The 15,074-nt window shown below is 45.1% G+C and overlaps 1 protein-coding gene across 4 annotated transcripts in view; it reads left to right on the plus strand.

The window, feature by feature from the left end:
- The window catches only part of IARS1 (isoleucyl-tRNA synthetase 1), a 98,969-nt gene that overhangs the window by 36,141 nt on the left and 47,754 nt on the right, over positions 1-15,074 (plus strand). For all 4 annotated transcript variants that reach the window (XM_036896842.2, XM_057498430.1, XM_057498431.1 and 1 more), the window contains 12 exons: positions 1,161-1,287; positions 2,493-2,566; positions 2,931-3,125; positions 4,669-4,755; positions 6,691-6,774; positions 7,703-7,847; positions 9,279-9,399; positions 11,620-11,711; positions 12,785-12,862; positions 13,699-13,820; positions 14,191-14,293; positions 14,537-14,620. In XM_036896842.2, the coding sequence (XP_036752737.2) occupies positions 1,161-1,287; positions 2,493-2,566; positions 2,931-3,125; positions 4,669-4,755; positions 6,691-6,774; positions 7,703-7,847; positions 9,279-9,399; positions 11,620-11,711; positions 12,785-12,862; positions 13,699-13,820; positions 14,191-14,293; positions 14,537-14,620 (1,312 nt within the window). The remainder of the gene's footprint in view (positions 1-1,160; positions 1,288-2,492; positions 2,567-2,930; positions 3,126-4,668; positions 4,756-6,690; positions 6,775-7,702; positions 7,848-9,278; positions 9,400-11,619; positions 11,712-12,784; positions 12,863-13,698; positions 13,821-14,190; positions 14,294-14,536; positions 14,621-15,074) is intronic.

Raw genomic sequence — 15,074 nt, forward strand, 5'->3', positions numbered from 1 at the left:
ACTACTTTGGTGCTTGTGTCCTGTGCACACTGGTTCTGGGGTAAGCACTGCAAGGAGGAGCCCTGCATCAGCTCCTGTGTGACCTGCAGAAGTGCCACTTCAGCCTCAGGTGCAAGAGGAAAAAGACCCGAGTCTGTATGTTCCAGAAGAGTATTTTCACTGAGCGTTTTGAGAGCAAATCACTATTTATTCCCATGAGGACCCAATTCACTTAAAAAACTTTATTTGATTTTAGAAGAACAGGGTGAATCTCAGGGCAGTAAAAGGAAATTATTATAAGCTATAGCTTCTGTATTTCCCGCAAAGTGACCCTGATTTCTCAAGGAAAAGCAGCTTTTCCATTTTTATACCTAGGAAGCTCTAATGTTGTGAGGCGCTTGGTATGGACTGTTAGTACAGTAGCCTCATGGTATGTAGGCCTGTAAACTGACCTTTATATACAGGGCAGCAACCGTGGTGCCGGAGAGCAGGGTGTTTGGGAGCCCAGGGGTGCCCTACCTCAGCCTCAAGCTTGGGAAGGTTTCCCACAAAGCTGAACCTCACAGGATGCAGAGCATTTACTAGGCAGGGACAGGAGCAGCCCCAGGGGAGGAGGTTTGTGGTTGGAGGATGGCAGAGCCAAAGGGTGGTGAGGTGAGAAAGCACATTACGAGGGGCTGTCCTCATCGCTAGAACCTAAGAGCATTGGCAGGGGACCCACAGGTGAGCTACTGAAAGCTGGGCCTTGGGGAACTCTGATTTTGTAGGTGATTGGGAACCCTTGCTAATGAGTTTCAATAAAAGTACTACCTGTGGCTGACCTGAAGACCACCTGAGTGGGGCAGGCTGGGCAGCACCGTGGTGGCTGGTGAGAGGACTGTCAGTCCTCTGTGGGGAGCAGGCCTGGGAAGTGCCTCTGTGGGGTTCCCTGGTGGAGAGCAGCCTCCCCAGGAGCTTCGCAACAGATGGAGCTGCTGGACGTCATCTGCACTGCCCATGCAGAAGACAGTTTCCTAGGAGTGAGCTCAGCGTTCCACAATGCCAGGTCCACAAAGCATTGCACAGAGACATATTTACGAATTTACTGGTTTACTAAACAGGGAATTTATGAATTTACTAAACAGGTCTAATTTACTTACTAATGATCTTACATGGATGATCATCTGATCTGTTCACTGCAGGGTCCCAGAGTTTGTACGAGAAAAAAGATTTGGAAATTGGCTGAAGGATGCACGTGACTGGGCAATTTCCAGAAACAGATACTGGGGCACCCCTATCCCTCTGTGGGCCAGTGAGGACTTCGAGGAGGTGAGGCGGGGTGGCGTCCCCATGCAAATTTTGCTGGAGTGCTTAGTTGGTACATCTCACTGTGGGGTGAGAGAGTCTGGTTTCCTTTTTCTTTGCTCCCTTCTTAGTCCATCTGTTTCTCTCTCTATCCTTTCCTAGAATCATGACATAAATAGGAAAATGTTTTGAGGGTTTTTAACTTACTCCTACTTTATTTTTACTTCCATTAAATAGTAATTAAAAAATTTTTCTTCTGTGTAAAAGTGAAGAATTAAATTTATATTTTTCTCCAGAAAAGCCACACATTAAGTTGTTTGTCTTGTGTTGCTTAGATCTCTTTTTCTCCTTGTGAATTATTGGTGAACAGAAACTCTAGACCCTGTACCAAGTCATAATATGTCAGACCCACCTATGGTGAAAAAGGAAGGCTTAAAATAGAATTACCAAAGCATTGGCAGACTTTAATTTACAAATGAAGTGATTTTGTGTTTGTGTATAATATCTATAAGGTAGATAGGTGCATTTCATGACATGGCTTCTATCCAGCATTTGCACAATCATAAGCAAGAGCAGCCCAGGGACCTCGGTAAATTGCCCATAGAGACCTGCAACAACAGCTGCATCAGGAGACATTTCAGCACTTTAAGGAAGGGCAGAGAAAGAGGCCACTCCATGGTAAACGCCACCTGGGTGAGAAGCCACACCAGCTCCTAATGGTGCAGTCAGGCCCGTCAGATGACTTCCCCTGTCCTGAGTGCCCCAGTTGGGCCCATTGCATAGCCTCCTTACCCGGACATGATCCTAAGATCTTTCAACCTGATTAGTTTGATCTGGCTTTGACTTAGAAAGATCCCAAGTTAAAGAGCCAAACCCCAAGCACTGAAAAGAAACTAAGATGCCTTAGAATTATAGTCCAGACATTTCATTTAGGCTGGTTATTTGTGGCAGAGATTTGGACCTAGTAAACCCTCAAGAAATATTTGTGACGCTGTGAAATCCTGTCCACGCAGGGACTTCCTCTGATGCAGGGGTAGGTAGCAAAGTAGTGAGGGTGTGCTCACCTCTTCAGACAGTGACCTGCAGCCTTGTGTGAGGGTATAAGGCATATTAGCAATGAATGTCCTGCAGACCGAAGGTCTCTAAAACTAAATGTGAACACTGTATAGATTTACTCTGTGTGATCTTTGGCTCTGAGGGTCTCCTGCTTTTTAAATTTGTTTTGACAGGTAGTATGCATTGGCTCAATGGCAGAACTTGAAGAACTGTCAGGGGCAAAGGTCTCGGATCTCCACAGAGAGAGGTCAGTTTCTGCATGTTGGGTTCACTTCCGTTCCATCACTCAGATCATCAGGCTGGGGGCTAGTTTGTGAAGACATGTCTCTAGCAGATTACAGAGCTCCATGTGGAAATCACTCTATTTGATGAACACTTGGTTGATGACTCATGTCATGCTGAGGCAAGGTGACCTCTGACAGGTAAATGTCAGGTGACTTTGGTATACAGTCTTCCAGATGGTGCTCTCTGGAAGCCTGTAATAACTGCCAGTATTTCTGTTTTCAGATGCATATGAAGGAGCTTGTCCAGGCATTGTGTTTCCTCTTGGCAGTTAAATTGCAAGTTCTGTTGTGGTTAGAATTCATAGACATGCCCATTTTGTTTCTTAGCATTGACCATCTGACCATCCCTTCACGCTGTGGGAAGGGGTCATTGCATCGCATCTCGGAGGTGTTTGACTGTTGGTTCGAGAGTGGCAGCATGCCCTATGCTCAAGTGCATTATCCATTTGAAAACAAGAGGGAGTTTGAGGATGCATTTCCTGCAGACTTCATTGCTGAAGGCATTGACCAAACCAGAGGATGGTATGTTCCTTGTTCTTTCAAGTGTTTTATTGATTTGATTTGATTTAGGAGATATTTTGCTGAGCACCTCACATGTAATCAGCTGGTGCCAGGGAGATTGTGTCAGACATACCAGCTCTGCTGCCCTCTGCTCCTCACCACCAAGCACATGATCAATGTGTTGTTTGAGTAGGAATCTCTCAGTATAGCAGGGCTGCAGTTTTAGAGTTTGTATTATTTCACTGACATTTTGGAATATAGAGATTTATTATCCTAGGAGATTAAGTGATACAAAACACTTCCTATGTGTTCTTAGCTTGTTACTTCAGTGCTCAAATGTTTAATGAGTATTTCTATACAACATGGGTTGGATGCTACAAATCTGAGGTATACAAACATGTGGGATTTTGGCTTTGGTTTTCCTGGTGTCTCATTTAAAGCACCACCTCATCCTCTTAGAGTAAGGCAAGCTGCCTTCTCTGAAGATGAGCTTGGCTGACCCAGGTTCCGACTTTACTTTTTGTTAGTAATTTTTTTTGTAGCAGTGTTTAAGGAATGTTGGTGTTGTTTTCTGCTTGTACAACTTGTAGTCATCACAAACTAATTGAATTCCAGCCTTAATGTTCTAGAATGTGCTGCTTTCAGCTTCCAGTCCAATTATCTGTATGAACAGCTACCTGGCACAAACTCCTCTTCTTAGAGAGAGCCAGATGGCTCACCAGGAAGTTTTTCCTCAAGAGTGGTAATGTCTGGCAGCTGTTAAAAGTCCTCATGGGTCCCCTCATGCACACTGACTTCCTCTTTCCTCAGGTTTGGGCTGCCTCTCCCAGGAGCCAGGGCCCTCCTGTGCCTCCTGCCCCTCCTGCCCTGCAGAGAGAGATGTCTGGTCAGGCCTTTATGTTAGGCATTGGGTCTCGTCTCCACCCTCCTCAACTTATGTCCCGTGATGTTCTTGAGGTGCAATATCAGGTTGGAGATGACACCAGAGCCCCTCTTACTGGGACAACATGTAGAGATGTGACGGGATCTTCAGTGAATAAACTAGCTAGCACACAAATGATGCACATAACACCTGATAGAACAAAAGCATTTCTGAGCCCTGTAGTCTACCTTTTGACTTTCAGATGAGGGTGCTTTTACATCTTTTCTCACCAAACTGTCCCACATGACTTGTGCTAAAGGTGACATGCTCCTTTGGGTTTTCAGCCTGAGAGACCTCCCAGTGCCACCCTGCTGTGCCCTGTGGCTGGCTGGCTAGCTGGCTCCCAGAGGAGGGCAGTGGCACTGCCCACAACTTGTGGGGGAACAATACCTCATTCTAGGCACCATTTTTTTCCCCTGATCAGAAGCTCTAGTAAAATTTGGTCCACAATGGGTCCTCTGCATAATTTTTCAGTGCATGATAGAGAATTTTAAAGTGCCAAAATGATTAATAACCTTTGTTTTAAGTCATTATCAAGAATTATAACTCATCTGAAATAGAAATACAGTTCAATAAGTGAACACAGTTTTTTCCTATGCTTAGAATTCTGTTTTAATTGAACTATTTCTCTGGGTCTTCCAGGTTTTATACACTGCTGGTGCTGGCCAGTGCTCTCTTTGGACAGCCACCTTTCAGGAACGTGATTGTGAATGGACTCGTCCTGGCGAGGCAGGTGCACCCCTTGGTGGCATGCTGGGCTCCCTTTGTGCTTGTGTTCACCTTCTGGTTAGGTCTGCTTGTTCTTGGTGAATAGAGGCATACAGGAACACCCAGCTCTGCTTTTATGCTTTTTGCTGCTCTTCCTTCTCATCCACCTCCTCTCCTGTCCACTTCTCCATCCCTCATTGTGTCCACGTGCCCCTTGATCTTAGGGAGAAGGGCTGGGGCACATGGCATCCCGTGGTGCTGCTAGTGATAAAATAACACTTGTCATTTAGGAGTTTATAAGGTGCCTTTCCTTCTAGCTTTTTTAATCTGTATGCTTGTCCTTTTGTGTGGATTTTTGTTGTCTTCTTTTTAATATGGTAACACTACAGGTTCTAGAAGTTTCTAGCATTATGAGGGAGTCTTATTTTTCCTTTGCTTCTATTGCCTGTAGTCGTTAAAAGTGAAAATATAAATGAAATTAAGAAAATAGAATGTTATGGAGATGCCTGGCTTTGTGTGCTGTGCAGGGGCAGGAGACCCCCAGCATTGCAGGCCCTGCTGTGAAACATTCACATAGCTTCACTCAAATCATTTAAGCCCCAGAAGTACTGGAAATGGGTCTTTTAATTCCTGTTTTGACATTGAAAAATTTGAAGTACAGAAAAAAATAATTTTCCCATAGTCACAGAGCAAACGGGTGGTAAATTCAAGTTCTATACCTAGGCATTCTGGCTCTGCAGTCTGTGCTTTTTTCATTTTAATTGAAAACTTTATTGAATTGTATATTTGCATTCAGTTATAAAAACCATAGGAGACCCTCCGCTTGGTGTGCTTTGCCCAGCTTCTTCCAGCAGTCACATTTTTCTTAACTATCACTTCCAGGATGTTGCTACAGTCTGCCAGTCCTGCTCAGTATTATTTACATGTACTCGCTGCTTTGTGTAGTTGTGTCAGCATTACCATACGTGTAGGTCCTAGTATAACCAGCACAGCCAAGAGGCTGGACGGGCTCAACATCACATATCTGTTGCCCTTCTGTAGCTGCTCCTTCACCCTCTTCGCTGACTCCTGCCAACCACTACTGTGTTCCTCATCTCTGTCATTTTGCCATTTCAAGCATGTTGTATAAGTGTACTGTGTATAGTTAACCCTTGAACACGGGGGTTAGAGTCAGCCAACCTTGCCCTGTGCAGTTGAAATTGGAATATAACTTTTGACACCCCAAAAGTTAACTGCTAATAGCTTACTGTTGACCAGAAGCCTCATCAATAACAAAGAGCCGGTTAACACATATTTTGTCTGTTATATGTATTATATATTATATTCCTATATAGAGTAAGCTAGAGAAAGGAGAATATGTTTTTTCAAATTGTCACAAAACTCCAAAAATTTTTTCTCTATATTTGTTGAAAAGTCTGCACATAAGTGGACCCTCACAGTTCAAACTGTATTGTCCAAGGGTCAACTGTGTGACCTTTTGGGTTTGGCATTTGCCCAGAGGTGGGTCCCTTGTGGGCCCTCAGGTTGTGCACATACACTTCCTTCTCACTAAGGAGCAGGATTCCATCGTGGGTGGCCCACACTTTGACAGTTCACCTGCTGAAGGATATGAGGTATCTCCAGTGTTTGCTATGATTAAAGCTATGAACTTTTGTTACAGGTTTTTGCATGAATATAAGTTTTGAGTTCTCTGGATAAATGCTGAGCCCATGTTTTCACCTGTCACACACTGGCATCTGCCTTCCTACTGCCATCTATCCTGAAGCTTCCCTACTGACTCCCCACTGTATCCATAAAGCAGCTTACAAATATTAACAATATAGCTTCATTGTTGTCCTTCACACTGGCTTGTATCCCATTTGCATTTGTATACCAGTTTGCAAATACTCCTTAACCATATAGAGAGATAGGGTATGATGTTTGACTTTAATTGGCATCTCCCTTTTGTTTTTCAAGTGATGGCCAGAAAATGAGCAAACGAAAAAAGAATTATCCGGACCCACTTTCAATCATCCAGAAATACGGTGCTGATGCCCTCAGGTACAAAACAATGTTCTGCCTTGTTTATCTTTCTCATTTTTTATGTAAGCATCTCTCATTCTGTTGACCATGTTCCTTATATTTGGTTTATAATGAGCTTTTAAAAAATGTATCTCCATTATATGGAGAGGTACACTGGTATGGTGTTGACTTTAACTCCTGAGATGGCTTTCTAGGTACAAAGTCGGGAGATGTCTTGGAGGGCAAGGACCTCTGCTGCCCAGCCATTTGTTGGTGTTAGAACTCCCTTGCATCATTTCCTCCTCGGAACAGCCGTGTGAGGTATATTTATGCTAGAGCAAATAAAAATTAATACTGAAAAGCTTTAGAGAAATGTGAGCTTGAAATAGTCATAGTCATGAACATTGAGGCACAGAGGCCTTGTTCACCATCCTCCTGTTCAAGACACGGAGACTCACCCTGGGCTGATCCCTAGCATTTCCTGGACACTGTGTGGCCCAGGAGCAGGTAATGTGGTATCCTGAGATCCCCAGTTCCCTGTTAGCCTCACCTTGGCACTGCTGACAACCTGGGTGGATAATTGTCTGTGCCTGGACATGGAGTTGGGTGCTCTGCAGCATTCCCTGACTCTGCCCTCTGAGAGCCCCCTCTATGCTGGCAGAGCACACGAGACTGCTCCTTGTGAATCCCTGCGGCGTATGTGTGGTGTCCTGGGGGGCTGGTGGCTTCCTCAGCACTGCCAGTGCCCTATTTTACGGTGGGGCTACATCTCTCCTTTATGGTTTGCTAGGTCCCTTACACAGGTTAAGAGCTTTATCAGTTTTAAATTGACCATTAGAGGAGTAGTCATAATTCCCCCCTTCAGTAGGAAAAAATGCGAATTTTGGTGTTGCCCTGTCAGCACATCAAATAATAAGATTTGGTGTACTAATCAGCATTCCTTTTCCATATAATTTTTCTCCTCCAGATTATATCTGATTAACTCCCCTGTGGTGAAAGCAGAAAACCTGCGCTTTAAGGAGGAGGGTGTGCGTGATGTCTTGAAGGACGTGCTTCTCCCTTGGTACAATGCCTACCGTTTCTTCATCCAGAATGTCCTGAGGCTACAAAAGGTTGGACTGCGATGCTATGGGCGGGGGTCTGCCCTGCCAAGCTGGGTTGAGCTGGGTTTATGCGGGACAATAGGGGGTGGGCTGCACAGGGGAGCTACGTAGGTGATGCAGCAGAGCCAGCCTTGTGAGCAGGGGCTCAGAGCCACTGGAGAGGCCATAGTGAAGGCAGGACGGGTGTCTGGCCTGTGCCGGCTGGGAGCACAGTACCACACCTACACCGGCTGGGAGGCACACCTCCATGGACACAGGGGCCTTGCCTGTGGGAAAGTTGTGTTGGAGTCATTTAATCAGGCAGCTACCCACTCATGAAACCAGTATGGGGGATCCAGGGAAGAGTCAGCTGCTCCCAGAGAGTGAGTTGGGCTGTTAGGAAGAAAAGGTAATGATGAGGACTCAGGTGAGTATCTCTCCTGCTGCCTCATTGGGCCTCCTTTGGGGGCTGCCTCCCCTGTCCCGCAGGCTGCTCAGGCCAGCGGAATGGCCGCACATGTGCCTGGCTGTGCTTTGAGGGCTCAGATATCGGTCATCTTTTCATCTCCAGCACCTCACAGGTGGAACTCCTTAGTGAGTCACTTGACGACATGTGATGTATTCCTTCCTGAGAAACTGGTTGGAGACCATAGCTTTGAGCAGTGCATCCAGCAGGCTGGTTGCTCACTGCCAGCTGCCCCTGGCTCATCTCAGACTCTGATCATGATCCCTCCTGGTGTGGGCTTTTCCCTGTGAATTGAGGACAGGCATCTTCCCTACGCCCCAGTGTTGCTCCTGTCTTTTTGGTCCTACCAACTCTTGGGCCAGGTCCTCAGGCAGGTCTTCTGCAGGTCTCTGCAGGTGTGGGTCTTAGGGACATGGGCAGGGCAAACCTCCCACAGCTGGGGCTAGTCTGGGCAAGATAGCAAGGGCCAGCGTGGCCTCTGCCCTGCCAGCCGAGAGGTGATGCTATGTAGGAGGCATGGGGAGTGGGCCTTCAAGATGAAGGAGGATTTTGCAAAGGAAAAGAAGGGATGGAGTAGAGCACGCTAGGTTAAGTTGAACAATATAAGTTAATTCTTTCTGCTCATTTTCAGTTTATAGACAGTTACCCATGCTAGCTGGTTTTACTGAGTTTCTCAGGTTTTAAAGTAACTAAATCCTGTACCTACTGGCAAGGCTTTGAAATATTTCTCAATTTATAATCACTTTTTGCTGCAGAAGGATATTTTTTTCTAAATTCTCCTTAGTTCACTCAGAAACATAATTCAGGATTGTAGACTAAATGTCCCAAATTCAGAGCTTACTTGGAAAATATTGCTGATAATCAGAAATGTAGATTGCCAGTGGGGTCTGGGTTCCTTGTGAGTTTGGTTTGGTCAGCTACTTCTTTTAGTTTAAGTGATTTAAAAAGTTCATTTCCCCCAAGCATGCCAATATGTCAATAATTCTACTTCATAGGAGGAAGAAGTGGAATTCCTCTACAATGAAAGCATAGTTAAAGAAAGCACCAACATCACAGACCGCTGGGTCCTGTCCTCCATGCAGTCACTCATCGGGTTCTTTGAGACTGAAATGGCAGGTGCGTCTCTCTTGGGCTGTCCTCCAGGAATAAGGACTCTTCTTCTCTTTATAATTGCCCTTTTGATAATTAGCTTTTTCTTTATAAACACAGAGGAAATTATAGAGAGGTTTTGAGAGGTACAGAACAATAGATAAATTGTTTCCTTTAATCTCTCAAATACAATTTTTTTAAGGCTTGTTACTTGTAGAAATGTGCTGTTTCAAGGCCTGGGGAGTTGTCCTGGGGGGTGTCCAGTGACCTCATCTCTTCACAGACACCATGTGGTCCCTTGGAATCACAGGCTTTGGTACTGGAGGGCTCTGGGTTCAGGACCGAACTCTGTCACCTGTTCTTGTGGGAAGCATTGCCTAAAAGTTTGTAAGCCTCAATTTCTTTCTCTGAAAAATGCTGGTTGGAGTTATTATAAGGTTCAAATAGAGATTATGTACAGAAAGTAGCTGGCAGATATTAGGTACTTGTTAAGTAAGGCTTGTTATTAATATGTATTTATTTTCAGGTCTTCTTTAGTTATTGAATAAGTAGTCCCTGCACAGTCTAGAAAAACTAGGAAATAACAGAAAAGCAATAACGAAATGAACATTTCCCTGTATTTCTGTTAACTAATGAAAATAAATTTGGTTTTAGATAGAGGAAAAGTAGGTTATGTTGGTTTCCTCAAGGTTATGGTAGAACAACCATAAGTCAAGGTGAGAAATGCCAGAAGACTACCAACTAGGAGACCTGAGATGGGTCTGAGCACATATGGGTCTGATAAAATCAGTGGGCAGAGGCGGAGAGACAGCTTTGGTATACATGCCCTGGTGAGGTTAACCTTCCTCCCCAGTCCTGTGATCATGCAGGAGCTGCCAAGCAGGTGCCGGCTCCAGTGGACTGGGAGCCATGGCAGAGGCTACGATCTGGGGCCTGGTCTACCTGGGAACTAGAGGTTAGGCAGCAGTTGTAACACAGGTGTGTGGGAGATGGGTGCAATTCCCCACTGCCCAACCTATCGGCTTTGTGCCCGCAATCCCTTATGGAGACCAGAGCAGTCTACAAGCTATAGAGTGCTCATGGCTCCCATGTATTGTGTGGTCATTCCTTGTGGGCTTCATTTGCTGTCTAAGAACTGGAACCTAAACACAAGAAACTGACTTTCTAGAAGATGAGAAGTGTAGTAAAGCCTAGAAATAACTTAGGCCCTCCTTTACAGGAGAGGCCTCCAATCACAGAAATCACCTCTCTAGGAGCCTGGGGTCTGGCCCATTGTCAGTTCTGGCCTTGATGAGCCTGGCAACTCTTTATGGCTTTGGCTTAGACCAGGAGCCACATGAACAGCCACTGGGCTCTTCATGTTAACACAAAGTGTTTGTGATCTTTAGTCTTAATTTTCCTTGGTTTTGGTGATTGTGTGCAACAAAGTATCAGTTATAAGGGGAAGGTGAATGGGAATGTCCTTAAAATAAGCCTGTGCCTCAAACAAGATTAGCCAGATGCCTTTCCCTTCCTGCTTTCCCTCAGTTCCTCGGGGGCCTTTGACTTTTAACCCCACAAGGCTCTTCTCTCCTTCTGCTGCCTGCTTTAGCTTTCTTTCCTTGGCTACTTTATCCTTAAGAAAGCCTGTTTTCTTTGCTGCCCACTTGTGCCAAGTTGCCCGGCAGCAGCCCTGTGACGGTTGGGCCAGGTTGCTGTCTGTGATGGGGCTGGGCTGTGCAGTGGTTTACTGTCGTTGTTGAGCAGCAGCCTTGGGTCCATCTACCAGATGCCAGGAGTATTCACCTCCCCAGTTAGTCTCCAGACATTGCCAATATCCCTGTGGGGCAGAGTTCCTCTGATCGAGGAGCACTGGTCCATCCTGGGTCCCCTAGCATGTACTTAGAGCTTGTGTGTCTCTCAGTTGGGTACAGGACAGCACAGTGAAAGGAAGTCAGCTATCGTAGTGCTGCGGCCTTGCAGAGCTCCAGGTAAATGGGGCCTCATGGAGCCATGTGGTGCATAGGTGTGGCCTCTCAGCCACATGTACGGCATTCCCATTTCTCACTGACACGGGAGTTTGTGTGTATCCCTCAGGGGTACCCCTGGCCACCATGGCCGCCATGTCCTAGGCCCTCAGTGAACAAGCCGCTGAGATTGCATCGGCTTGGTTCTTTGTTGGTGGGCAGGGCTACTTGCCCTCTCTCATACTGCGCAAGCACCCTGATAGCGTACCTTTTCTCTTCTTGATCCCAACCCCACTTCTAGCTTACAGGCTCTACACTGTGGTCCCTCGCCTGGTCAAGTTTGTGGATGTTCTGACCAATTGGTATGTCAGGATGAACCGCAGAAGATTGAAGGTAAGTGCATGCTGCTCAGGAGAGCAAAAAATGTGGGGTGTGTGAGAGGTGAAGAAAAATGAGCACAGCCAGAAGGAAAAGGAACATTTTCAGATGCTGTCATTGTTGGAAGTTTTTTTTTCCTTATCTTTCACATTGCATATTAGCTATATTTATTGCCATTTGATGGGTGGTAACCTGTAATTTCTAAGTCATCTTGTGTATTTTCAAAACACAATTGTGGACATGTCATACTGGAGGGAAGGTCTGAGGGCCGCACAGGATTGATCTGAACAAACCCTTTAAAATCCAAAATACATTCATGCAATATTTTGCAAATGTCAGGTGTGGCTGTGATCTTAGGAGGGGTGCCTTCTTACCTCTACCTCTGGAGGATTAGTCGGTTACTGACAGAACTCCTCCCTAAGCCTCTTGGGGCTTGAGGGTGAGTGAAGCATGGGTCTGTCCCAGGACCTGAGCCGTACATAAACACTGATGGTGAATACAGGGTGTGAGCCAGGAGGTGGTGGCTCCCCCCACTTGTCAGTCCTGCCTTCAAATGCATTCATGAAAGAAACCCAAAATAAAGCAGTAATTTCATTTTTGTTAAAATATATCTCACACACATATGATACGGCTAGAAGGATATACACTAAGATATTTATAGTAACTTAATTACTGCAACTTAATTATGGGTGAGTTTCCTTTTTATTTCATTAATTTTTTCCTACAGTGAAATAACATAATTATTTTTTAAATACACTGTATATGCTTTTAAAAAAAATAGAAATCTTACCTAAAAGTACTAAATTTTCCAGTAAGCACCTGTTCTGTCTGTTGTATATGAATCCTACACTTAGCTGTCGGCCCTTGCTGTTAACGGAGCCCCTGTCCCTCTGCTCAGCCTCAGAGGTGGGGTAGTAAGGAGACCTGGCCTGGCCTCTTGCTTTGACCACAGGCCACCTATGGCTCTGGTCATTTGTCCTAGCTTATCTGTCCTGCCTGTATGCTGTGTGCTTTCTGTGAATTGCCTTCTTCTAATAAATGCTTTATTTTTTTGACAGTTTAATGTGTGTTTCTTTTTTATCCACTAGGGTGAAAACGGGATGGAGGATTGTGTTATGGCTCTAGAGACCTTGTTTAGTGTTCTGCTTTCTCTGTGCAGACTGATGGTAAGATGCTTGAACCGTTCTGAACCTCCACTGCTCACAGGGCCAGGAGACAGCAGCCTCTGTCTGTATCCATTCTGCATTTGTTCCACCAGAAACAGAAATAGAAATTTTAAAACAACTTATCTCTAGTTCCTTTTCAGAAATCTTGTTGGCTTATCTATGTCAAGTAAGGGCTAAGAAATAACTTCAAAAGCTGGATTCTTTGTTTTCACCACTGGCTGTACATTACCAGTCAAGAGCCAATTTCCCCATGAATGACAAGTCATCTTATGGGAATTTTGGATTCCCATAACTGAGCTACTGGGAAGTTCTTGAGCTAGTGTCTAACCAAACAAATATATCACAAACAATATCCAGCCAGTGGAGATACCAATCAAATGATATGTAAGTACAAACTACAGTTTTATTCCCAGTGTCCTGTTCCTGCTACTCAAGGATGATGTTATAAGCCTTCTGCTTGTGTCTGGGCACATGCAGAAGAGTTGGCTTTGTGCCAGGTCCTGTGCCTGGTGCCTCCCATCCAGCCTCATTCACCACATCCTGTGAAACAGGTAGTACTTCTCCCATTTACGGATGAGGCTTCTGAGGTGTGGGACACCCGGTCCCCTGCATACTGATGCAGCTGTCATGTGAACATGGCTGCCACGCTTCGTGGGTGTCCATACTATCAGAACAAAGTGAGGGCCTTTGTCCTTCAGAGTGTGTTTATAACCTCACATCCACCTCTGTGCACTTTGCTATAACACCCTCCAGACTGTTGAGTTGGCTGTTTTCCAGTCTAGATCAGTTAGTGATGGCAGCACATGAACGACATGCCGTCCTCTGTCCTCATTCAGGCCCCCTATATACCGTTTCTTACTGAATTGATGTACCAGAATCTAAAGATGCTGATCGACCCTGTTTCAGTCCAGGACAAGGACACACTCAGCATCCACTACCTCATGCTGCCCCATGTTCGGTAAGTCAAATAGACTAAGCCTTGCCCGGGCTATGGGGGGTGGTTCATAGAGATGCACTCAGGGGTCCCAGCTCCCTGCTCCAGCCCCTCAGTGCCCTTCCTTCTACTTGAGCTGCTCCTCCCACAGTGGGTGGGAGGGATGCTTATAGTGGACCCCCTGTAGAACTGTGGGTGTAGGCAGCCTCACTGGAGTCATCAGGGAGCTGTTGGGCCCTCAGCAGGTGAGCATGCTTCCCAGCTGCCTCACCAGGAGGCCTGGCCACACTGTCACATTCTAGCCTGACTCTCTTTCTCACTTAGGCATGCCTATTGTTTGGGGTTTTCTCCTTGTAAATCTGATCTTTTTCACATCCCTGCCTCTGCCAATCAGAGAGGAATTGATTGACAAGAAAACTGAGAGTGCAGTGTCAAGAATGCAGTCTGTGGTTGAACTTGGGCGAGTGATTCGAGACCGAAAAACTATTCCGATAAAGGTTTGGCATTCTATTTATTTGACATTGCACAGACCTAAATATTTGTATCTTTGGAGTATTTTCTTAATGTAGAGAGCTTCCAGCAATGGCATAACTTTTTTCTGCAATAAGGGCATGAATAACTTAGTAGTAGTTGTACCTAATTAGTGTGGAGCTTGAGATTCAGATACGACATTTAACATTCTATTTTTCCAGTTTAGAGGACTGCTGCTTAGTGACCTTCCTGCTCCCTTTTCCTCCTAGTATCCTTTGAAAGAAATTGTGGTTATCCATCAGGATCCTGAAGCTCTTAATGATATCCAGTCTTTGGAGAAGTGTATCATTGAGGTGAGACAGTTCATTTGTCTGTTTTGGTCCAGACAGGTGTCTTTCCCTGAGAAAATTATTTAGGTTAGTACCCCTTAATGAACCATCCTTTGAGTGTATAGTTGATCCTTTTCCTTTTGTATATCAGTGTATACATAAATTTAACCATCCATGAATTGTTACACTTTGCTTAGAATCATCATGAATTTTTACAGTGTAATTCTTTAAAATCAGTTTCAAGATCAGTGAATTTCTTTACCTTAGTAAGATCATTTATTACCTTTACTTCTCTTCCCCAAAGTACTTTTTGATAATTAACAAAAGAAAATTTTGTTCCTTCAAACTATACAAGTAACACGAGTGAGGACACATTGGTGTAAACAGTTGAAGCAGTAGCACCAGGTACACAGTAGTCCCTGCCCACGCAGCCGCTCCCTGTAGTCTCCCTCCTGGGGATGTTTGCCAGGGTATCTCC

This window comes from Manis pentadactyla, chromosome 3 (assembly GCF_030020395.1).
Source record: "Manis pentadactyla isolate mManPen7 chromosome 3, mManPen7.hap1, whole genome shotgun sequence".
Classification (NCBI taxonomy): Eukaryota; Metazoa; Chordata; class Mammalia; order Pholidota; family Manidae; genus Manis; species Manis pentadactyla.